The 27,293-nt window shown below is 34.5% G+C and overlaps 1 protein-coding gene across 1 annotated transcript in view; it reads left to right on the forward strand.

The window, feature by feature from the left end:
* Positions 1 to 3,739: 3,739 nt before the first annotated feature.
* Positions 3,740 to 27,293, forward strand: part of LOC149777405 (uncharacterized) — a 59,430-nt gene continuing 35,876 nt past the window's right edge. The window contains exons 1-4 of the mRNA XM_089941391.1: positions 3,740 to 4,036; positions 7,152 to 7,303; positions 13,296 to 13,507; positions 13,905 to 16,040. Of these exons, the coding sequence (XP_089797517.1) occupies positions 13,420 to 13,507; positions 13,905 to 16,040 (2,224 nt within the window). The 5' untranslated portion in view covers positions 3,740 to 4,036; positions 7,152 to 7,303; positions 13,296 to 13,419. The remainder of the gene's footprint in view (positions 4,037 to 7,151; positions 7,304 to 13,295; positions 13,508 to 13,904; positions 16,041 to 27,293) is intronic.

Consider the following 27,293-nt stretch of genomic DNA (forward strand, 5'->3'; position numbering starts at 1 on the left):
AGTATTGTCTAATTAGAAAATGCAAAGAAGTAAAAAGAACACTTGATTGGGTTTATGGGCATATAAATGTCTTTCTGAGCAGATGTCCATTACATAACGTAAAATGTGTTGTGTATATTTAATATATATATATATATATATATATATATATATATATATATATATATATATATATATATATATATATATATATATATATATATTTCAGTAATTGAGGGTAGGAGAGTTGGGCCTACTGTCGAAATTGGAAGAAACCTTGAATCTAATTCTATCTTATATGGTAATTATTGAGGTACAAGTACAAAATGTTAAGATGTCCAGTGACAATTGGGACTTTATTTCATAAAAATCAAAGATAAGAGAGCAAAGATAACATTAGGAAGAACTTTTGAACTCTAGCGCACTTTCCCGGTCTTGGAAAAGCTTCATTTACTTTCGGTCAAATGATTCTCGTTTTCTGTAATTATCTAGCAATTCTGGGGTAAATTCTTTAATCGCATTTAAATTATTTGCATCCTGGATGTACAAATAGCACACTTTATGTTTAGGACTAACTAGAAATTATAAGAAGTCTTCTTGTGAAACCCCTTGTCAACTTCACTTTCTTTTCAGATGTTGTAGCAACAACAAGATTTTCACATTAACCATCAGTTCTACACTAGTTTTATTTAGAACCAGCTTGACATTATAAGAAGTATTCTTGTGAAACCCCCAAGTTAATATGACATTCCATTCAGAAGCAGTAGCAACAACACGATATAAGATACAAGTGAAGCACCATTTTCATGTAGAACCAAATAGATATCATACGAAGTCTCCTGGTGAAAACAATGCCAATATGACTAATTTCAGGAAACGTAGCAATAACAAGATGTTCATGACTGCCATAATAGCCAATTGGATGTTAGACTGGGATGATTTCCACTTAGGACCAACTAGACCACTTTCAGTGAAAACCCGACCATCTATTCAGGAGAAATGATAACAAGACTTTTATGATTGCAGCACCATTTTTGTTTAGAACCAACTAGACAATTGGATGAAAACGTGTCTGTACAATTTCATGGCAATACTCTAATTTGTTTAGAGTAGCGATAGCAAACTTGTGCTAATGGATAGACAGACAAAACAAATCATCACATAAGCTCTACAGGTCTATAAACAGAAAAGCTAATACATGAATGTACAGTATTATTAAAGCTCAATAAAACATTAATAACTTGATTAATCATGGAAACATTTGAGCGAGATTTCCATTTCAGATAATATTCAGAGGCACCAAAAAGATAGCTTCAGCTGCTATTTACTGATAGGCACTGGAAATTCAAAGAGAGTCTTACCTTAACTACAGGTTGAATTTGACCGTGTTCCACAACATGTCCTAAAATGTTACACAAGAGCGACAAAACTCACTGTTACCTAAATTAATTGTCAAATTTGCATCGCATAGTCGATCCAAGAATTTCCGAATGGTTTCCAAATTATCTTTCCATACATCGTTATAGGAGTTGATGTCATCGATTTACGCGTCACACTTATCTAGACCATTTGTTTATTGTGTATTTAAAAGCTGGAATGTTGAGGGAGAATGATTCATACCAAACTGCATCACTTTATATTGATAAAGTCTACCTGGAAAGAATTTTATCACCGGGCTGAAAACTCCTTTACTTTAATTCATTTCTGACTAAGTAAGGTGAAGGTTAGTTCTTGTTACTTTACAAGCCTTGACAACTTACATTTGAAATCAGAAGCAAAGTAGAGAGGAATAATCGTGGAATCTTCATTTGAAAGATGTTTCTAGTTTAATAACGTCATTGATCAATGGACTGTATGTCCAAAACTAGTTCAAAAGGACTGAAGCTCAATGCATCTGGAACTGATTCACTAGCAGGAAGTAACATCTAAATAACTTCCTCATCCCGTTATTTTCCTGTATCAAAGGAATATGACTGAATCATAGTCTTTAGGGTGTGATTACTTTTTTCTAAAGACCATTGGCTTCCAGGATGATAAGCAGAAGACTTAAACTGTAGGATGATGCCTAAATAATGCATAACTTTCTGGAAATTTCCAGACGTAAAATTTGACCCATGATCAGATTGGATAGATTTGTGAAGGCCATAAAGAGTAAGCATGAACACATCAAACTTTTAAAAACATGATTTAATGCACCTCAAAGGGATTGCCTAAGGAAATCTTGTTAACAAGTGTTGGTTGCCTTACTTGGTCTTAGATAAGGGACCAACACAGTCTACCATTATTCTGCTAAATGGTACATCAAATGCATGAACAGGTTGCAGATGAATCTCATATATCTTCTGACTGGTTTTGTGATAAGACTTATTGACTCCTGAATGATCAGCCAAGTGAGCTGCATAGGCTAGACTAAGAATTTCCTGTGAATTCCATGTAAATTTCTTAATATTTCCGAAAAGAAGGGGAACAAAATAGAAAATTGATTCAGATGATTGTGATTTGTTTCTGTAGATATAGCGTAAATACGCTATTGTCTAATAGTACTGAAATAATGTGAAATAATAAGTTAATTTAACTTACTAAACTTTTCAAATGGTTGTGTATCTATTTAGAGTATAATTAGTTTAGTGTAAACCATTTTTTCAAATATTTCAAAGAATAAAAAGTGCATAATATAAGCATTGGATTTGGAACTCAGTCGTTATTGCATTTATATTATTATAACTCCAATTATTGTTGCTATTAAGATACACTTTTGAAATAATACTCAGTTGGAGCTGATGTAGCGAGACCGGCCAATCATTGATCTATCTAGAATACAGTGACCCATATTATCTTATCCATTAAAGAACGGCAGGTGTGCAAGATTAATTTGAAACAGTTACAGTAAATATTTTGGAGTGTAATTTATTAACTAGCTTCTCGTGACGTAAAGATAGCAGGAAAGTACAGCTTATAAATGGACAGGGATTAGATTTTTGCTGGAAGCCTTATCTCCACTGAAAAATATGCTAGATAGGATTATTCTAATCAAATAGCACTAAATTATTTCTGCACTGAGTAAAATTAACCAACAGTATTTTGCATCTTTCTTCCTTGCCTATTCCAGTGGCAGAATTCAGAAGATGTTTGCATTTGTTGACCTTTAAACAAACAATGATCATAACATTAAAAAATATAAATTGTTGAGGTACATATTAATATACTGAAGTGCCATTTTCCATTTTAATATAAAAGTGGTTGTTACTACATAGCAAATACATGCCTGGTATTTTGACACAAATAAATCCCTGGTAGTGTGACACACCCACACGTCAATCTAATTCAAAATTGAGATCTACCTTGAATAAGCAGATTTAATGGGTACTGATAAGTGGCCATGTTGTTGATGAAGTTTGCTTATCGTCGCAATTCATATTTCTAAAATAAAAACTAAGACACGTGATTAAAAATAGCACCCCTCACTCGACACGCTTTATGTGACAACACTAAATATATAGATCGGAAATCCCAAAGGTCACTAGCACACGTTGAACCACAACGGTAATTGTATACCCTAGATCGATTATCGATCTACCTTGAATAAGCAGATTTAATGGGTACTGATAAGTGGCCATGTTGTTGATGAAGTTTGCTTATCGTCGCAATTCATATTTCTAAAATAAAAACTAAGACACGTGATTAAAAATAGCACCCCTCACTCGACACGCTTTATGTGACAACACTAAATATATAGATCGGAAATCCCAAAGGTCACTAGCACACGTTGAACCACAACGGTAATTGTATACCCTAGATCGATTAAAGTGTTTTCAACAGTCTGGCACTCAACAGACGTCAACCGTTACTCAAACTAATTCTTTTGTGGAGCACGACAAAAGAGAGACAGGAAAATATATTCACACTCTGACAGCTACATTCTTAAACATACGTTCAAATGCTAGTTGCGGAACTCACCTGTTGTAACGTACAAAACACATACACGAGGAAGTTAAATTGAAATGATTTCAGAGTAGTGCACATCGGCAGATTTGGAAGGATACAGATTGATACCGAGGTAAGTTATATTTTGGGTAGCTTCATCATACCGCATTATGAGCAGTCAAATACATGAAGTTAGCTGAGGCTTACATTTACTACTCTTTGTAGCACATCACGTCAAATCGCCATTTTAAATACCATGCTCATTGAGTTTTGTTTGTGTCAGATATTGATCCGCATGGAGGTATGCTATAAGTCTGTACAATGTGTACTGTCTTGCCTGTATTTGTAACATTCGTGCGATGATTGGTTTTCAGCGAATGTAGCTGAACCGTAGCATCAACTTCAGAGTAATTCGCTGTGTCAAGCAAGTCACTTTGAAGTCATTGCCCTGGAATAATCAATTACCCTAACAAGCAGTCGTTCTATCGACCACCCAATATGCAACCAAGACATCTCACCAGCTAGGAAGTACAATACATTAGACCCTAATTGGCACAACACAATTCTTTTTCTTCTGTCAGCCAATTTCATAAGCTAGCGTACACACGCACAAACACAGAGACATATACACACACATACACCCCCATATATATATATATATATATATATATATATATATATATATATATATATATATATATATATATATATATATATATATATATATTACTTTAGTCAGGTAGACCATTGACTTGACTTTGGACTAATATATATATATATATATAGTTCCGTTTCGATGGTCTCAATCAAAGTAACAAAAATAAGAGCAATCGTCAAGTTTATACTATTCGACAAACAATGTATTAGTTGTCTATTATACAAATTTAAATTAAAATAACACGGTATTGTGAATTATGATCCAAATAATGCTAAATATTATAACACAATTCCAAAGGTATGGAATATTCCAAAATAATTCCAAGTCTTCAATGTTTGATCTACCAATAGTCTTGATTGAATTTATGCAGAAATAGTATTGATATACCACAATGATAGAATTGTTACTACTCTGTAGTCTTGAACTAAGTAACAGAAAAGAGCTAATATCAAGAAGTTTTGTAAACGTCTAAAAATAACTTTTTCCCCTACAATACAAACGAAAAGTTAAAAAGAACTTACAATATTGCGAATTAAATCCCAAATCGTCCTGAAAGATCTATCACAAGTCCAGATATATAGTTCCTAATGAATTCCTGTGGTGTTCCAAATAAATTCCAATACTGAATGTGATTATGTGCCTGTTTCGAATGTTCTAATGTGCCCATGGCATTGAATGTGGCGATGCGTTAACAGTTTATTGTAACACAATAGTATAATGCAAAAGGTCCTTGAATGTATTTATACTAATTATAAGATAATGACTTAGTCCGAAAATATTATTCAGCACTTTGTAATTCGAGCGAATAATAATTTAAATAAATAAATCCACCCAAATTAAAAATTGAACACACTAATAAGACTGATTTTACTTTGGATGTTAAAGTAGGAATGAGCAATTTTGAAGTAAACAAACATTGATAGTAAAAGTTAAGACAACAAAAATAGAATCAAGATCGCTGCATACAACATTCAAAGTTGTCGACAACATCATGAATTTCCAAGTGAAAAGCTGATGTCCAACATTGGGACAAAAAAGATGTTTACCCCCAATAATAATGATCTGAATATTTAATCTGTAATCATATGGAAATATTATCTATGTATAAGATGTTTACAAAATATATTACTTTAGTCAGGTAGACCATTAACTTGATTTTGGGCTAATGTTAATTACAAAATAGTGTTATAGATAAATAGTGCTATAGATAACATATAATCATAGTGATAAGCCAACAATGAATACTAATTAAATATACATAACACCACCACTAACAAAGAGGAAGAAAGATTTGAGCGATCAAGTCATGTCTTATGAATAACACAAAATATGCACTTGAACGTGCATCAGAAATTAGATTATCTTTTCCTTTGATGTGCCGGATGTCAGTATTGTACTCCACTGCAACAAATTCTTGTTTTTGTTTTTCATTGTACCAATGAAAGTGAGGGGGTTGTTATAATTGAATACACTGATCAGAAAAGGAGCTGAACTAATGTAAACGTCAAAGTGTTGCAAAGCCAATATCAAAACCAAACATTCCTTCTCGACTGTGAAGTGATTTCTCTGGTGCTTGTTTAATCTTTGTAGACATATAGAACATTGGATGATCTACACCATTTTTGTCTTGTGGAATCAATACTACACCACCCCTAACATCAGTTTCATCACATTTGAAATGAGTGACTGAAATTTAGAACTAAAAGAGCTGGTGCACTCTTAAGCATGGCTTTTAAATTCTCAGAAGCTTGCTGTAATTTTCAGACCAATTAAACTTGCATTTTATACTCAACAACGTTGGTCAAGGGTTAGGCAATTATGAAACAGTTGGAGCAGCATATCCGATATTATAAAACCACAGCCAAAATCACTTCAGTTACTTTTTTCTTATAGGCACAACTAATTAACAGATAGCGATGCCTTCAACTTCTATAGGTTTCACTTGACCGTGTTTCACAATACGTCATAAAAATCTAACAAAAGCACGGCAAAACTCACTTTTACTTAAATTGTCAAATTTGCATCACAGTCTATCGAAGAACCTCAGAATAGTTTCCAGGTGACCTTTCAAGGTGTCGTTGTAGATGATCATCGATTCAAGCGTCACAATTATTTACAGCACTTCATTTCACGAGCCTTTGACAGCTTGTCTAGGAAATCATACTAATTTCTGATTTTTTTTTTCGGTTGAGAGAAGTTTCTCTGTTAATAGCTTCAACTGTCTACGGACCTTATGTCGAAAATATAGTTCTAAAGGACTAAAACCTAATGATGTTTTAACTGATTCCCTAACAGCGACCAAAAGTAAACGAATATTGTCATCCCAATCGTTTCCGGTATCAAAGCAATATGACCAAATGATATTTGTCAAAGTTTGACAAAATTGATCTAAATTTCATTGCTTTCAGGGTGATAAGTAAACGATTTAAATTGTTGGAAGCCTGATTCAAGCATAACTTAATGGAACATTCCAGACATAATATTGTACCCTTTATCAGATTGGACAATTTGGGATGGCCAACAAAGGTAATGTAAAACAAAACAAATCTACCAAACCGTATAAAATGGTTTTCGTTTTAATATATTGCAGAGGAATCGTCTCTGGAAATCTTGAGGATACACACATTTTGGTCAACAAGTATTGGCTGCCTAACATGGTCTTAGGTAAAGGACCAAAACAATCTACCAATGGTCTGCTAAATGGTTCTTCCGATGAAGGAATGGGTTGCAGATGAGTCTTAGGTACCTTCCTATTGGGTTTAGTTACCATTTGACAGATGTGCAAATATAAACATCTCCCATCGTAACAAAAGAGAAAGATTTATGTAATAAAGCTTTCTTGTACATATTAGTGATCTGACCAATACATGTACCAGCCAAAGGAATACTTTTGTTATCAACATTATTTTCAAGAGCTCGTTAAGCCACAGCATTTGAATCTCAAATGATCATCTTTAAGATCCAATCAGGCGTTATCAGTTATAAGTGGATTATCCACAACATTATCTCTAGCTAGTTCATTGCCTAGTAATAAACGAATTGCTTCGATTGGTAAAGAAGACACTGTTCTGGTTGTTACAGATTATGAGACTAAGTTTGATGACAAATTTGCATAATAGAGAGGATATTTAATATAATCCAACTCTAATCCATGAATAAGAAAAAGTCTTCTCAGACACAGATACGGTACCTGATAAACAAATATTGAGACGCCCCTATGTCTCCTGATATTTTATTAGTAATAAACTTGCAGCGATGAATGGTTCTTCAAATTAAGATCCATCTAGGGTTTCTAAAACAGAACCAATGTATTGGTTTCAATACAAGACCTTTCCGTCTTTCAAATGCGATCATTTGGAATTACTCTGTCTTTATTCTGTTTCAACCTGAGGCAATGACAAATAACGTACCTTTTCTTTTAGCAATAAACGCACGTAGGAAGGGATATGGATTTTTGAACAGTCTTATTAGCTCTTTGATTTTCAAACTTTGCGCCAGATTGAAATTTGATTTACTCTTATGAGACTGAGATGATATTTTACAAACAAGGAAAACGTACTCTGAGACGGTGGCTTTTTGACAAATCAAACCTTGTGACTCAAGAATTAAAAAGCAGTTGTGCGAACAACATCTTTCAAAGTTTACACCTTTAGCACACCAAGAGAAGTATTGTCATTACTGTGTATGCAGTTAATGAACTCTGTAATTAAAATGAACTTTTTTAGTTCTCATAATCTTTATTAGCCTTCTGCGGTTGAACACCACCTGTCAAATAGTTCTTCTTTTTTCCTTGCAGATTCAACATGCATTTAGCCAGCTTATTTTCTACAGTTCCTCAACCTTTGTCGATATATCTCTAGTACCAACTCATATCCCATCACTGTACAATCCTCACCCACAATATAATCAGTACTTTGTTTTATGGAGAGTTAATTCTTCACTTCACGAGGTTTTGGCCATGCCTACACTTTTAAATGATAAAGTTAAATGCTCTTTTGGTCAATATATGTAATCCTAAATTTTCTCAAAGTGAAAAAAGTACTTATTAACTTCATTCTGTTGTAAAGGAGATACTAACCTAACACCCGGAGATGCCCGTAAATATGGCAGTTGGTGGGGGTGCTCCGCTTTCAAGATTTTAGTGTTTATATCTAATTTGCACTTCCCTTCTTATCACCACAGACCTGCATTTGATTCCAGCTTCAATGCATTTCATTCTCTCTCTCTCTCTCTCTCTCTCTCTCTCTCTCTCTCTCTCTCTCTCTCGCTGCATTTGCATTCGCACCTACTTTTCCTCTTCATGAATTTGCATTTGCACCATTTCATTCTGAATAGGAATTTAATATTAATGTGAATTTAAATTCATCTGGTTTTATAACTGTAATTCCTTTGATTCCCTATCAAAACCAGTGACAAACACATCAATCAAACCCAATCACTATCATCAAACATTTTCTTTTTCCACTCCATACTGAATCACGATATTCCTTATCTCTTGTTTTGTTAAAGATTCTATCGCCTTAGAAAGATCATAATGTCTGGCAAACTCGAGCAACTCGTGCAACCTTCTTATAGACCAAATCCCTTTCTGGGCAGGATTTTAAACAAATTAGATGACATTGCAAATGCCTGTTGGTTTCAGTACAATTTCATAAGTGCATGAAATTGACATTTTTACCACGAAAAATGCGAAAGCCCACCCAAATTTAATGTAAGAGTTAATAAAAATGTTTAATATCTCTGAAGTGTTTACAAGAAATTCAGAACCCGCTGGAGTCCTCAATTTCTGTTAAGACTATGGACTGAAACTATGTAACAGAACCAGCAAGGTTAGTAAAACTAACAAATGGCGTATTTCGCTAAGTTTCAAAGTGTTTTATGAGATATTTACAATGTGGCGAATTAATACCAGATAATTCTAAATATCCAGAAGCATAGAATATTCCCAATGCATTCCAAAAAGGCATTGAATGTCTTGATGTTTCAATAGTCTTGAATGTCTGATATACCAAAAATCTTGAATGACCTGATGTACCAGTAGTCCTAAATGCCCAGAGGTACCAGCTGTCTTTGAATAGTTCCCAAATAATTCCAAAATAATGTATTCATCCAAAAGTCAAACAGCACTTAGTAATTGCAATGAATGATTTAAACAAATAATAGACCTTGAACTCCAATTATAGTAAACGTTTTGTTTACCACTTGCAATCATACACAAAAGTCAGGTATACTATTACGTCTTCTTGGTCTTACAATATGTAATAAGAAAGAGTAAGAAGAAAACGGATTTGTAAAATTCAACAAAAAATTAATTTCCCAAGATTACAAAGTGAAAAATGTGAAGAGAACTTACGGTATTGCGAAATAAATTCTAAATAATCCTGAAATATCGAACACTAATCCTAATGACGACAGTTTTGATCAAACTTTAGTGGTATTCTAAAATAAATCCAACCCTGGAAGTGTTGATTTGCCTGTGGTGGTCTGTGTTGCAGTGATGTGCCAACAGTATTTTGTTGAATTACAATAACACAATCCAAGAATATATCCTTATTTGAAATGTCACTATAAATCTAAGTTTATATTTGTAAGATATCTATTTTTGAGCACATTGTATTTCCAGAGAAGAAACACTTGAATTAAATAAGCTTAATAAATAAATTCCAGACTAAATAAAATGCTGGTCACAACAATAAAACAACTGATTATGTTCAGATCTTAAAGCAGATTATGTCGCAATTAGCATTTTCTGAAACCAAATATATTACCTAATGGAAAAATCATTTATGCAAGGTTCCAAATATTTACAAGATAAACTCCTTGTAATAATTAGAATGTTTGTATATAGATCATGAAAAACACAATATTATTAACTCAGACCAAGATATATATGTTTAATTTTATTATTATTAATCCTAATACTAATCCCATACTCATAGAGACAATATTAGCTATGTATTAGTTGTTTACAGTTAGAAAATGGACTTGATTTTGGAAAAGGTCAAGTACAAAATAAAATTATCCATAAGATAGTGTGAAGTTAAAACAAAAATTCAAAAACTAACTAACCAATGCAGATTAAATATACATTCAAAAAACTTCATCCACAACCAAAAATCGATGACAAAATTTAGGTACATAACATAAATTATATATGGATACAATATCAGACCTTTTGTTCTGAGATTTTTCCAAATTAAAACGTTTATGGAAGTCCATTACCTCACCCGATATAATAAAATAGCATCTGGTTGAAAACAGTATATATATATGTGTTCAAAGTTATATTTTATTGTTGTTTTAACGAGAGCATGTCATGTCTATATTTGAAAAAATCCTAGGCGTGATGAATCAGATAGTTTCAAGAGGATTTGGGCACATCTTGATTGACACAATATGTATATCTGTACTGTCCGTTCAACGTCTGGTGCATGCTTGAAGATCTCATTTTTAACTAGAGCAATAAAAAAGTTGTTGTCCAGTTTTTAAACTCAGTTTATATAATGAACCTGTTTACAGTTCGGATTAGTTTTCCATGAGATGATTAAGTCAGGTACGTTGTATTGCGACATACGGTCGTAGGAGAGTTGTTGCGATACATATAAGAGGGAAGAAGAGAACAATTTTATCAATTATTAAATGTATATCCTATTATTTTCATATCAGTCTGCGGACTGATATTTATTTGTTGTTGTGTTTAGATTTATTTGGAGTGGAGTGATTTATTTAAATTATTTATTGGAATTGCAAAAACGCTTATGCTACTGTTCAACCTAAAGCATCTTTTTGGGATTATTCTGAATTCATTCAAAGACATTTTTAACGGTGTCATTGTGATACATTCAAGACTGTTGGCACTTTGCGAATTTAATGATAATGGTACATCAACGCCTTCAAGATCTGGATTTCATTTGGAAAACTGTATTCTTTTGGACTTGTGATAGGACTTTTAGGACTATTTTGGATTTAGTTCTAAATGCTGTAACTCCCTCTTAAATTGTAATTGTTTTACATAGAGACTTAAATTATTTGTTAAGTTTTACCAATCGTGTTGGTTTTGCTTCTTTCCATTTAAGATCAAAGTGTCATTATAACATATAAGAGCCAAACATCGCTGTTCTCACACCGGTTTTTTGTCACTGTTTGGTTCTATATGACATGTATCACTATTTTACTTCTATGCCTTGACAAATTTGCTGTTTTATTAGGCATAGTTACAGAAACGATATGTGTACTACTACAATAAACCCAACTGAAAAGTCAGTAACTGAATATCTTGTATGTTAAGGTACAAGGCTCCTTGTTAAACCTGAAGTAGTATAAATAAACACACACACACACACACGCACGCATTCACGCACGCACGCACCCATCCATCCATCCATACATACATCATATATACATACATACATACATACATACATACATACATTTTGCAAATTGTATCTTTGACCGTTTATTTCCTCCATGGAATCTCGAGTGGCTGAATCCAGGCATGGTTCGTTTTCAGACCACAATTTGGCAATGGTGTATGATGATAGCGATTATGACAATGATATTGTTGCTGTATTTTTGACTTACATCAGATTACTAGAGCTGGGCAAGAGTTAATGGAAATATCAGTGAGTGGTATAATAGTATGGTGCACTTTCCATTGTTTGTTTGCAAACTATTCAGTCCTGAGGGATCTTGCGCTACAAAGCTATATAAGGATTTTGTATTAAATAAAAATAAAATCTATAAAGAAATATAAAAGTAAGACGATTTATTTCCTCAAAATAATCTGTCAGTTCAATTAGACATGAGATTCTTGGGCTTAAAATAAATATAAAAACAGCATTATAAAAAATACGAAATATGTCATTGTAGACAGCGCAAAACACTGGTTCAAGAAAGTGAAAATTTGAAAGAGCTCGTGATAGTAAACAAATATTATTTTGGAGCAGAGATATGAAAGATACAATATCTAGGCGCTGAGGAAAACTTGTACCTAATAACCATCAAGAACTTATTTAAACTGGCTAAGCTAGCTATGCATGTGCCATTTCAGACAGCAGTCTGAAAGCGTGCGTTATCAGCACAGACGAATTTATACATATATAAAGCTCAAGTACAATCAACAGATTAAAGCGTGACGATACATTTATGGTGATTTCTGTTTTGGTACAGCTTTAAAAGAGTTGAACCGTAAGAAAGAGGAACGAACCTTTTTAGTGTTAAGTAAATATTGAATATGGCCGTTTCCCCACCACCACAGTTTTTGTACTACTCTACTCTTTCTTTGGTCGAAAAGGAGGACTAACCCTCTTTATATACATCCAGGTAGTATCACTGCAACTAGACAAGTAGCTCACCTCGCATTTCCGGTTTCAAGAATTCAAGAATAGATAGTTTTCAGCAAAAAGTGTGTCGTCATATATATATATATATATATATATATATATATATATATATATATATATATATATATATATATATATATATTGTCCGTTGCTTTCTGTGCACCAACTGTATGGGAGAGCATTTTAGATTATTTGCTATCTCGTTGCGTTTATATAGTGTATACATTTCTTAATTCTCTTGTGATATATGTTGTCATGAGGTTATGATGTAATTAATTGATGAACCAACCTTTATTTCGTTCCTGATACCTGTTTAAATTGTAGAATAATATTTAAATAACTATTCAGTGCTATAGAAATATCTTCTCATATTATCCTTCGTGTTCTTTAAGTATCAGATGCAAATTTATGCTGCAGTGGATGTGAAAGAACCTGGGCATGATCAATATCCTGGTGTTTGCAAAGCCAGTATTAAATTACAAGCAGAAAAAGAAAGAACAGTTATATAGCTAGAAAATGCAACCAGTACCGAAGAAAGAGAGTCTACATGTGCCAGGTGTATTGGAGGAGTTAGAACAGGAAGAATGTGGAAAAAATGGTCAAGGTAAACTATTTCAGCAAGATGTGTCTTTGACAAGTGGATGTACGAATACCAAATTTAAACAGAAAGATATTGTAACAGCAGATAAAAACGAAATTATATTTGGACAGGGAATCTGTACCTTGATGAGCACATACTGCATGTTCTAAAGCATGCATGATCCAAAACAGTGCATAAGATCTTAACCAATAAAGTGATTTTGTCATCAACAACGATCCAAAATGAAATTAAAATAAGAAGTAATAACAAAATAAAATTTACCCAAATTAATTGAATCAAATTTATGAGGAGCATTTTCTTTATATGAAGCGACTATTACATCGTCATCTTCTTTGTTTTTATTAAGATTGTTATTATTATTATTATTATTATTATTATACGATTTCAAATTGCCTGACAGACAGAGACACTGAGGACACCATACAACAGATCTCCCTGATTCTTATGGAAATAATGCATCAGCTTGGAGTCAATGAAAAGATTCGCTGCAGAAGGAAGAACACATGGAAACAGTTTGAACAATTGCAATCATTCATCGACCTAAATGTAAGAGGTACTATCATTTCAGGCTTCTACCGTATGGTATTTGGCAGTCAGATTGAAGCCTCAACCACACCAGGCCTGCGGTCAGATGCAGATGTAGTGCATTTCAAGACACACCTCCTTGCTATAAGGAAAAAACAAGATTTTGTTCCAGGAATAGCAAATTTCCTTATGTTATCTGATGAGCATACATATCCTGGGTACTTTAAGCTACAGGGGCTTAAACCAACTGAAAATGGTTTTCAACCTTTGCGTGAAGGAGATATGGAACTAGGTCAAGCACGTGCTATTGACTGTAAAGGGCGCATAGTATTGAAAGCATCAAAATGGGTTCTATCACAGGAAGATGACAGACATGGACCAGCACTGACTTTAACACTTGGTCGAGTGAAGGTTGACAGAATTTGGGGCTTCAGAGTAAACAGTTGGGTACAGGAAGCTATACCTTGGCTGATGCGGCACAGGCAATATAGTTGGATATCACCCGATGATTTAGAGAATTTCCTTAAGAAAGAGGCATTCCTGGTTCCTGTTGGACATAACCTTAGCACTGAGAAAGACCTAGAATGGAGACTCTCTTTTACAGCAGTTGAAAGGAAGCTGATGTGGAGACTGAACAACACACAAATGGCTTGTTATATTTTAATGAAAATCATCATCAAAAGCTTTATCACACCTATAATTGGAGACTGTCTTAGTAGTTATCACTGTAAAACTGCATTGTTCTACTTGATAGACAATACAGCAAAGAATATTTGGAAACCAAACAATTTGCTGTCGTGTTTAAGATTACTTTTGAAAACAATTTGTGTATGGGTTAAGGAAGGCTATTGTCCAAATTACTTCATTCCACAGGAAGATATGTTTCTGGGGAAAATGACAGGACCTTTGAGACAGCAGCTATACCAGATATTGGTCAGTCTAATTGATATGGAATTCAAATATCTGTTGCAGATTGAGTGTGATCAACTTGGCCAAGCATTGTCTATCGCATGTAGTAGACTTTGTGCCTTGCAAGCGACACCAAGTGATATCGGACATTTAGTGACATTGACACAGGACGCAACCTCTGTGTTTAGTATTGAAGGTGTTCTTGTTAACGAAGTACTCAATGTCCTCGTATTGGGTTACACAAAGTTTCTGCAACTGTCTGGCCCAAATGTATCGCAGGATCTTATGTTAACACTGATCCATGGATTCCAGACAGGCAGCAGGCTTCTGAAGGACATGTTGTTTGTACTGATAGCATTTCTCTCCAGTCACATCGGTTGTCAATTGGCATCGTCGCTCTTTTCATCAGAGAACTTTCATTCTCAAGATACGGAGAAAGCACACAAGCTTCTCCTTCTTGGAACAGAATCTGATGTCACATCAGGGAAACTTAAACTTGCTGGGTTCTATCTCAAGTTTGGATATCCAGCTCAAGCTGAGACAGTACTAAGGGCTGTTGAGCAGGAATTATTGCACCATGTATTCGAGGTATCAGATCAGGATATGCGTAAAGAGAATCTAAAGGAAATAGTGGAGAAAATTTTGTCCGAGAAATTGACAACTACCCAGATATTTAAAACATGCATAGCCACCTCTGTTACATATCTACGATCTGAGATTCACATCACTCTGCCTCCCTTATGTTATGAGATGTTCCGGTCAGTAGGTTTCGATCCTGCCCTCAGAGATCCAGAGGAACACTACTGGTATGACTGGGCAGTGTTGGATGGTAGATTCTTCCTGTACTTTCTTCAATATCAGACCTATTCAGCCCTAGGGATGACCATGCTGAGACTGGTGACTCTAATCAACCTAACCTGGTCAGCAAATCAAGTGACAACAAAACGTCGTGATACGTGTATGAATCTGCTTGCATATTGTTACAGGCAAGAAGGATTTCCAGAACTATCTCTGAAAGCTCTCTCCAAATCCCTTCAGATCAAGCCAGTACACAATGCAGCAGTATGGCAAATTTGTGACCTCGTTAATCAATTATACCACAGCTAAAAGCTAGCATGACCAAATTCTGAACTGGAGATCAATCTGAAAACAAAAATGATACTATTACATCATAAGATAATGTGATATACAAGTAATTTATACACAAAACTAAGAGATAACTCATGAACATCATGAATATTATTCCCTATTAGAAAGCAGTTTTAATAATGAATTTGCATCTCCAATCTACAGTGAGGTTGTAAAAGCTCTACCATTATCAGCTCTTATTAGAGCTCTGACTTAAACCATGAGTATTCGACTCAAACAGCAGAATGTGGAAAAGGCCGCACATGATATACCTATTTCATGTCCTTTACACTGCTATGGACAGTGGACCTTGAGCTTGTCACATAAATTTGTATGATAAGGAAGGGATCTTGGGAACGTTCCATCATCATATATGTCGTAGTTAGATAGAGACAGCCCTGGTAAAGACATATGCCACCAACTTGGCAAATTCCTTGATGTGACCTTGACGTTGAGGCAAGGTGTGAATAAACGATACACTGTCAAGTCAAGATTTATTAAAAGCAAACGTTTGATTAAAATAACTTAATGATGCTTGTATAAACGCTGCCGCTTTCTATTTCCTTGACCTTGACTTGGGCATGACTATGTTATGTAACATTCTGTCTAATTATATATAAATAGTTAAATTTCATTAAATTAGATACTTGGGTTCCAGAGTCATATTCCTGATAAGATGTCATTGCTATCGTGGGTGATACACCATCTATAATGATGTAGCGTTTCATTAAAATATCTTCAATGGTTTCAAGTTAAACTTTAGACAAGAACACAAGTCACAGAATTCCATTTTCCTTGACTTTGACCTTCAGGCTGGATGTGTGGGTAAAGTACACAGTACACCATTTATCCATGACATATACGTTGACAAAAATCTAACCAAAATCTCTGTCACAAAGTTTCGAACCAGACAAACGATTGTTAAGATATTGACAAATGAACACCGCTGCAATATAATAAACCTGACTTAAGATGGATGAGCATATGATTAGACACAAATGCAGATTGCAGCAATGTGTTTTGGTGACAATAAAAATGGAGATCATTGCAAAAAAAACTTGAGTGAATTGGCAAATTATCAGCTATTTGTTCATTTTGAACTCTGATTCAATGGATTTATGTGCCATATCAGGACTTAAATTATCATGAGTGCTAGAATAAAAGATCTTTCATAGTTTCAGGTTTCACAGTTTAAGGAAGTTTCTTTGCGTTTGTGTTAGGGTATGAATACATGTATATAAATTAATTGAATTTCTTAAAAATGTTTTAACTGTATGTGTGTTCAGGGAAAGTTGTATTTTGTCGTAGAGATTAAGTTATAATCTTTCCTTTTTCTGCATCTTCTGGCAGAAAGCCAGCAGCAGGAAATCATAAAGAATTGAACAATGGTACCGTGGACAGCAACCAATGTTTAATAGCCCTTTGTGTAGACAACATTAAGGTATAGTTGACTAGAGATTAGTGACCAGTGTGTTTCAAAAACTTCGTCCTTTGGTCACGATATTTGGTTTTTAACTAAGCTTAATAAGTAGAAAACATGATTTCACATTACATTTATCATGACGGTAACATCTGACATTTACACATGATTTCACATTACATTTATCATGACGGTGACATCTGACATTTACACATGATTTCACATTACATTTATCATGACGGTGACATTTCATGATTTCACATTACATTTATCATGACGGTGACATTTCATGATTTCACATTACATTTATCATGACGGTGACATCTGACATTTACATTTCAGTAAGTGCAACACATTAAAATGTTTACTCAAAAAATTACTTTAAAACAATTGTCTTTTTTTTCTACAAAGCCAAGCTTTATTAGAACTACTTGGTAATAATTGTCAATGGTGGACAATTAGTTTTATTGTCCAGAAACTAGTTTTCATCTTCCGATTCAGGCTCATTCAACATGGGTATGTGAGAAATCTTGGCATTGGCCTTCCATGAATGAATGGTTCTTGCTGGGGTTTTCCCGGATTCTTCCTCCACCAGATATACTGCGCACCATGTTTATACTAAAAACAACTAAAATCATAAATGTATAATTGTCAGTATCATGTATCATGCTTCCTTTTCTAAGAAGTCCAGATCTAGTTTAACATATAGGTAGTGATTATTGAAACATTTTATTAAAATGTTTTGAATTAAAAATGGATTTTTAGAGCCCTTGTTGTGACTATAACCCTGGAGGTCTAAACTGCAGGATGAGCCAGTGGAAACTTTCATTAAAGATTGCTTCATTATTTGGTATATAATTTGTGTTAGAATTTCTAGGATTTTTAGAAACTTTGCTTCATAAAGTATGAACATTGCAGCATTTTTGCAGGGTTTTCTTTTGTTTGTATATTTGATTGTTATGTGCATGATACAGTTATTTGGTTGTAATGTTATATTACAATGCTCAGCATACAGACATTATTGGTTGCAATGTTACTTTATCTTGTCCAGCGTACAGTTATTTGGTTGAACTATTTGTTATTTCAGTTTTATTAATACATTCGGAACGGATTAGCATTTGCATATTTGAAATTTTACCAGCGCAGTTTAATTTATATAAAGCTTCATTTAAATGTACTGTATTCATCCCTCCATAAATTTGTTGGTAAATGGATGAATACTAAACTTGTTTTGAATGACAATTTTTTTTAATTTGCTAGTAGTTCAATGAAAGAATATGCACATCAAATATGACATAAGCACAATGACCTACGTTCATGCATCTAGCTACATAAATTGTTAACCCTTTGTTTCATTTGATACCTGAAAAATTTGCCTTGTACATTTAAAGTTTTCATTGCTTAGGGCAATTTATGTAATTAATTTTTGTCTTTTGTCCATTATGGAACAATGAGAATATATATAATATTTATTTGTCTTTTGTCCATTATTGTACAATTAAAATATATGTAATTAATATGAGAATATATAGAGTTTGTCATATAACTCATATCGATGATGAAAATATATGTAATTACTACTTGTCATTTGTCCCATATGGGACAAAGAGAATATATGTAACTAGTATTTGTTGCTTTTTCCCATATGGGGCAATGAGAACATATGTAATTACTATTTGTCATTGGTCAAATATGGGTCAATGAGAAGAGATGTAATTACTATATGTCGTTGGTCCCAAATGAGACAATGAGAATGCATGGTAATTATTTAATGATGCATAAATTACAATGTCATATATACATATACTTACTGAGTAGTAAATTTTATCGAATATACCTCATTGCTTATTGAAGTCATTGTGTCTCCCTTTTGTTGTTGAATAAAAATCTAAGAAGCGACACTTATTTGCTAGTCCATTGATTTCTTCATTTGTGTGGGTAACGATTTTTACAGTTTTCAAGGGATGCTACAAACCACAAATTTTACAATTTAAAGACCCACTAAACAATAATTCTGCTGTTGAAATTCATAAGACTTTCCATAATCCATGAATTAAAGTACTGGCCAAAAATATTTGTCAATTTCACAAACCAAGAAATTTGATGTCAGTTTCACAAAATCAAGAAAATTGATGTCATTTTGACAAAACTAAGAACATTGGTGTCAGTTTTATGAAGCCAAGAAAATTTATGATAATTTCACAAAACCAAGGAAATTTACACCCTTAAACAAACAAAAAAGGAATTGATAGTAACAAGTGTCACTATCAATGAGCGACTATTTTTAACTCTTGATATGGGTATGTAGCTACTGTTTTATTCTGAATATTGATATGGAACTACTTTCTAATCCTTGATATCGATATGGACCTACTTTTTAATCCTTGATATCGATATGGGACTACTTTTTAATCCTTGATGTCGATATGGGACTACTTTTTAATCCTTCGTATCTGTATGTGGCTAATTTTGTTAATACCTGATACCATATATATCCCATGTGTAGCACTCATACAACCTAAATTAATTTACATCTCAGATACTAAAAAATGATCATGGTTTATTCTGTTAGTATGGGATAAAGCACTGACTAGACATATGTCTGTCCACACCTTATATTAATCAGAGTGTCAAAATTTAGATCAACCTCAGTCTTAGATAAAGAAAAGACGGGCTTTATAAGACTGCGATTTATTGTTTGACAGTGTATGAGATCGTGCTAAATAAAAGACAAGGCACAACAAAATGGGGATCTCTTGTTTTAAAGAGTATGAGATATTGCAATGCAGAGCTTACCGAGTATTATAAATTAGTCAAGCTATATTGTTAATTAGCCAAGTTAGTACATATAGATGATGAAGTTAGTGTGTTATATAGATGAAATTACATATACTTATTGTATGTAATGCATGTGCATGTAATAGATTTCAAGTGCCTTTTTTCATTACAAATGTACGAATACATGTATTGGTTTTCCTCTTTCTTCTATCAGTTCAACTGTTAGTACCTATTACATTTTTACTCTTTCTGATTCAAGTTTAGAAAGTTCTAGAAAAGACGAAAATAACTAGATGAGGATTCGTGGAATTATTCCTTTGGTCCCAGACTGTTAGCTGCTTACTGTCATATAATTGATATTTACTGGTTCATCTAAAGAAACCAGGCATACATAGTAATCCGGCTTATTCCATGCAAAAGAGTTTTCTACTAGTTATAGGAGCTTAATACTATATTGTTGAGTTATGCATTAGTTAAAGGGAGGTGGGTGTTTTGAACCTGCCAGTAAATTCAGGCATACAGTATGATCCTGTTGTATACATATGGCTGGGTTATTTATTAGTGAAAGATTTACTGACCCAGCCAGATAGAGCTCTGGGTGGCCAAGTGATCTTATGCACTCGCCTTTACCGAACAGTGCCATCTCACCTCAGTCCGTGTGGGCTCGAGTCTTGCGCTCGGATAATATGAATATGTGAGAAAGCTGCCAATAGTTTTCCATGGGTCAGTGGTTGTTATCTAGATTTTCCCAGGTTCCTCCTCCACCAGTTATACCATCTTCCACTGAGAAATGTTGTTAAACCCAATAGCAACAGCAGCAACCGAGTCATAAAAACAGACATACATTATGATTGTAATGTATGCATGTAGCAGGAATATCAATTAATTAAAGAAGATTGATATTTTTAAACAATATTTATCTGAGATACTGTGTCAAATGAATTACAAACATATGATTTGGGGCTTCAGTAGAAAGCATAAGCTTATTAGCGCTGACTTCCTAACAAGTAAGAAAATATAACATCAAAGACTTCGATGCCAGTACCTCTCGTTTTACAGAAAATATGCATACGCTTACATACAAAGCATAACAATGAATAATTGCATTTCAAAAGTTTGTGCGTTCAGTCAATTATTGAAATCTCTTAGTCATCCTAATATAATTTTGCACAGCTAAAAGTATTTATGTGTTCTTTTTTTTTTAAAGTTAACATATGGCTGCCAACTAATAATGTTTCAACCGTAAGACCGCATGGGGATGTGTATAGGATTTGATCTCTAAGATATGAATATTTGGAACAGTTTAGAATAAAGTGATTTGCATTTTCAATTTCACCGCAGGAGCAATACTTATTACTAGATACATGATTCGTATATAAATCGTAATTTACGTCACTACAATTTGTTCTTAGCCTAGCATGCACGATCTGAAACATTCTAGCACCAGAGCAGTAGTAACATGGAGTGGTTTCAGTATCGGGATTCAAGTTGGCTTTAAAATTATGTATTGAAGGGTTGTTTCACTTTTCAAAGGGTATCAAGTTCCATATTTGCATCGTAAAAGGTAAAAATTAATTGTAGAAAAAGGTCATTTTACACTTTCAAGGTCGTAGATCGTTTTAAGATCGCAGAGACGAGGTCTCATGTTCTGTAAATAAAAAATGCTCTATTGCAAGCAAGACTGTCCATTATAACTTTGCTTTCAAGCCACCTATGACTGGTTTCTCAGTAAAATGTTTCTGCCAATCAGGTCTCGCTAGAGATTTTGGTCCCGGTATCATGGTCCCAAGCAAGTTCCGGTAGATCTGTACAATTATTGTGCAAGAAATATTAAAACAAGAAATATAACAACATATATGATAACACTAAGAAACTCTCCGGTTCAATACGTATCAGCAAACCTCTATGTCATCTATGGGGCACAACTTATTCTTTCTTTTAAATATAAATATCGGACATGTAACTTTACTCGGATCTTCTTCATGTAAGTCTCATCCAAAATATGGTTTCAGTTGATTGAGTTCTTATAAGTTACTGAAAGGAAACCTGTCTATACAGGACACTATTTTGTTTCTTTTACATACGAGTCAAATTTGTACGTAAAAATTAAGAAAGGAGGCTTAAATTTGTATATTATATGGATATATCACTAAGGCAGTATATATATATATATATATATATATATATATATATATATATATATATATATATATATACACAAAGATTCCATTAAGGCACTTTTCAGTGTATATGGAGGTATCCATTATTGGAATTTTCAGTGTATATGAAGATGTCCACTACTGGAATTTTCAGTGTTTATGGAGGTATCCATTATGATACTTTTCAAAGTATACAGGTGTCCACTATTGCACTTTTCAGTGTTCTTGAAGGTGTAGATTATCGCAGTTTTCAGTGCATAAAGAGGTCTCCACTAATGCAGTTTTCAGTGTATATATAGATATCCACTACAACAGTTGTCCTCATGTATGGAGGTGTCCACTATAGAGGTGTACACTATGGCAATTTTCAGTGTATATATAGGTGTACACAATTGCAATTGTAATTGCATATCTAGATTTCAACCACATCAGTTTTCAGTGCCGATGTAGATCTCCACTACATCAATTTTCAGTGCATATGGAGTTGACCACTATGACAGTCTTCAATGCATATGGAGGTGTCTACTAAGGCAGTTTTCAATATATGTGAAAGTGTTCACTATGTCAAATTTTAGCCAATATCAAGCGTCCATTATGGTTTTACAGAAAAATGTCATGTTCATTGTCACATTATACTAACCTTTGGATATTCCAATTAACGACAAATACACGACAGTGGCATATAATTTAGGGACTTTAAATTCGTGTTTTATGAAAACGCTAAAATGCATAAATCGGAAACCCAAAATTAAATGTAAATCCACAGAATGTTTCAAAATTACCCGTTACTGCAGTATACTAGAGTGCCAGTCATAACACAGTACACCGTTTGATTGATTATATACAAAAAGGGAAACTCATGTATTTTGATTATACATTACACCGTTATTTATTGTACACTATGGGCAAAACATTCATGAATTTTGAAAATACATTACACCCTGTAATTAATTATACACTAGGGGCTTTGTGGGTTCACTTCCTGTTATTAATGCACCTGGAAAAGAATGTTCAATATTTAGGTGTAATCATTGTCATTCTGGTTCATCTAAAACATGAAGATAAATGTACATATCAAGTGAAAGAAAAACTGAAAAATGGAAATACATCCCAATCATGGATGTTAATTAGAAAGTACAGAGACCTTATTAATACAGCATCTTAGTATTACAGATCCTTGATTCTTGTAGCCAGTGCTTTAATCCATCCAGAATGACTTTTCATCTATATGTATGAAAATAATTTTACTGGTTTTACTAACATTTATTTTTATTTGGGGCTTATTTATTTATTGTACAAAGAAGGACCACCATTCCTTGGATCTTTAAATCTATTAATTGGAGAAACTGTCAAACTACTTGCAATAAAGATCTTCATTGCAAACGTCTTTAAGTTTATTGATTTGAGACTCTGTACAATTCTTTTCAAAGCAGGGCCATCATTCTCTGATTCTTTATATATATTGATTGGAGAAACTGTCAAACTACTTGCGAAGAAGGACTATGATTCCTTGGTTCTTTACGTTTATTCATTTGAGACGGTCTATTTGTTTACAAAGGAGAATCATCATTGTTTGGGTCTTTAAATTAATGGTTTCCAGCAAACACGAAGAACATGAAAATTGGCACACGATGAAAATTAAGGAACTGACGTTGATGAATTTAAAACTGAGCATTCCGTCCCATTGCTTTTTAACCTTTGTCCGATTAAAAAAGTTCCAATACATTAGTACATGAAACAATTACTTATAGTATAATGCATAACAGAGAATCACGCAAATTTTCATTTGGTCACAAGCGTTTATGGGATCATAAGTAAGTATAGGGTAAAACGGGAATGATGATGTTAAAATGGTGAAGGGAAACAGGATCGTCTGTTTATAGGGACAAGGGAAACTGTAATGTTAAAATTTTGATCCACTGTCCAACCCCCAACCCCCCCCCCAACCCCCATGCAACTAGAATTGAAGGAGTGTTTATATACAACTATGTTTCACACAAACATACGAACATACTACCACACACAAGGAAGTGTATGAAGTCTTTCTAGACACACTAATATAGCCTTACATACAAACATCATATGACACACAAGGAGTTGTAGGACGTGTTTATAAACAGTCTACTATACTCTTACATACAAGCACAGAACACACTATCAAAAAAGAAGGAATAAAGGGGGTTTTAAATTTTAGTTTGTCAACAACATGCACAAAAAAAACAAATATATAAACAAAACATAAAAGACAATTTTTAGTTATTGCAATTAAGAATAGTGTCTCTCTTTTGTAAAGATCTGTGTGGATCTGAAAAGGGCTGTCTATCTTTTTGCTTAGCAGTGGCTGCATTTGCCAAGTCGGGTGCTGCAGGCCTCGCTTCGTTTTGCCCATGACCCTAAACTTAGACACGCTGGCCTGCTCCCCCAGTTCCATCAAAATTGATGGTTTGATATTTCCAGGCCAAAAAAAGTTCACCAGGCTATCAGCATGTTCCTTACTTGTTCGTAGATGCGATCATCTACATACGTACTAATAATATACAGTAGCTGTTGCAGATGTTGCCAGCAGGTAGAGTAATGCTGAGCCATTGCCATCAAAGATTCAACAAGTGTCGTGAACGCGTTCAAACTTATCTACGCACGCGGTCTGCTAAAAGACCGCAGCTTATGCAGCTGGATCCAGGCAAATAATTTCTCAAACCTTTTCATGTGTTGTACGGGTTTGTCGTGAACATGTCAGCATTTATCATGATCGGGCGATTGTGTAGCAATTCAACCGCACACATGTGGAACAACTATTCACCACTAGTAAGAGCAAGAATCACTGATGAATAGCGAGGAAATTTAAGATAATTCTGGTAAAATAGTGACTAAGCTTCGGTCGGTTAGATCAGCGTTGAGTAATGAAAGAAGAATCATCGGGTTTAAACCGTAAGACATGACTCGGCAGGAAACTATCGCATACAATGCAGCTTTACAGCCACCGCCACCAGCTTTAGACTCACTCAAAACATTTTGGTTCGGTATGTGCATGCCCGTAGGATTTAGAAGGTTAACAAAGTCGTGCTACTGACCTGCTAAGGTCCATCGATATGTTTTGCAATCTTAGATTAATTCGACATCCGTGACAAAAGGGAGCTAACATTAGGCATTTTTGGATGAACAAACGGTAAAACCTACAGGTAGTTCATTCGTGTGAGAGAAATTGCAAGTTGTTACCACAGGCACACAATTGTTGCTGTGATTTATTGTTATCAGAACAGGTATACCCATACGTGTAAGTAGTGATTCCATCCGGGAAACATCCATTGCGCTATATCCATTAGGGACAAATTTACCTTGGTGTGTCATACACCCCATGTGATTTTTTGCTGACCAAATTAGGTTTGCTTAGTGTGCAAATTCAAGATGCATTGTTCTACTACAAAGAGGGCAACCACAATCGAGAATATTTCATTTTTCAGTCCCACATAATCCTCAATGGATTTACCCCAGCATTCATCTTTGACTTTGCCCACGACATTCATGTTGGCGTTACTGAACAGCGTCTGGTCTTTCGGGTACTCGCCAGTGTCAAACTTGTTCACAAGCTATGACTCGCCCATTTTCGCGTAGATTTCATTGGTAGTAAAAGTTCATCATCAGCAACGAGTCCGTAAAAGCGTTCATCATTTTAATGTTAACGCCGTACCAAAGCTCTAATCGTAGTAAAATTTGGCCCAAAACAGATTTGATAGATTCAATACGGAGGTACCCACGTAAATGGGGTTAGAGAACTTCAGAATAGATTTCTTGCTGTGTAAAGCTCTGAGTCCACCATCAAATTTCCTACGTGAATCTAATATCGGTCAGCAATCAACATGTAAAGTATTTTGTTTTTACCTGTCCATGGTCGAAGCTAATTTTTTTCGTAGATTTTCCATGTTTTTCACAAGCACGACAATATTCGTCAGTTTAAAGAAGTCATTTTCACATTCGTTTGCTGATATCTTTGCAGTCTGCATTCATCTAAATGCAAGGAGCCAACCAAGCACGTTGTCAAGCTTGCACCAGCCGATGGATCCGTGACAAACACATAGTGGTGTATGTTCGGGACAAGCTTTGTGTATTCTGTGAACATAGGATCATGCACGATCGCACTCTTGTACGGTAAAAGCCATGTTTGGGGCAGCGACAGCTCTTCTTGGGATAGTGTACAATCACTGTAGGCATGGTGAATTCGGATCGAGCTTGGATGTATCACCAAAAGTCACAAAATTATCCGCGAGCTTCAGCACTTCAGTGCGCATATACAGGTCGAGGTAGTCACAGGTATTACGATAATTAAACGCGGAACAGACGCTGATTGTGTGTACCTAGTCTTTGGCGGAAATAACTTAGTCGGATAGCAATGAATACAAAGTCTCGATCGGAGTTTCAGAGAAAATTTTCCAGTCACTCATGTTCTCGTAAAGATCTATTCCTGTACGACGAGTAATTAACTTGAACCTTCCAGGTCCATCGTGGGAAGCACTTTTCTTTCGACGAGTGATCGTGCAGCGGTTGTCGTCTTCTGTATCAATGCTATTTATGAATTTATCCGGGCTTGAAGTGAGAAACTGCAGCGAGTCAATGAACTTCAATTGGCCTGTTGAAACGTCATGTACTTTTCCATTTTGCTGAGAATGACACTTATTTTTTATTCGATCCTGTGACAACTCTTTGCCTAATAATGGGGCAGGTTATGAAACAACCAAAATCCTTGTTTAGTCGGTGTAAATTTTCAGCCGTAGGTTTCACGCGATGTATGCCGCTTCTCTGTACGTGACACGGATGTGACAGTGATCACTAACTCGAGAATCTCCGGCTCCAATGGTGGAGCTAAAAGCATCTT

Source organism: Sinohyriopsis cumingii, chromosome 18 (assembly GCF_028554795.1).
Source record: "Sinohyriopsis cumingii isolate HCF-2022 chromosome 18, ASM2855479v2, whole genome shotgun sequence".
NCBI classification, from domain to species: Eukaryota; Metazoa; Mollusca; class Bivalvia; order Unionida; family Unionidae; genus Sinohyriopsis; species Sinohyriopsis cumingii.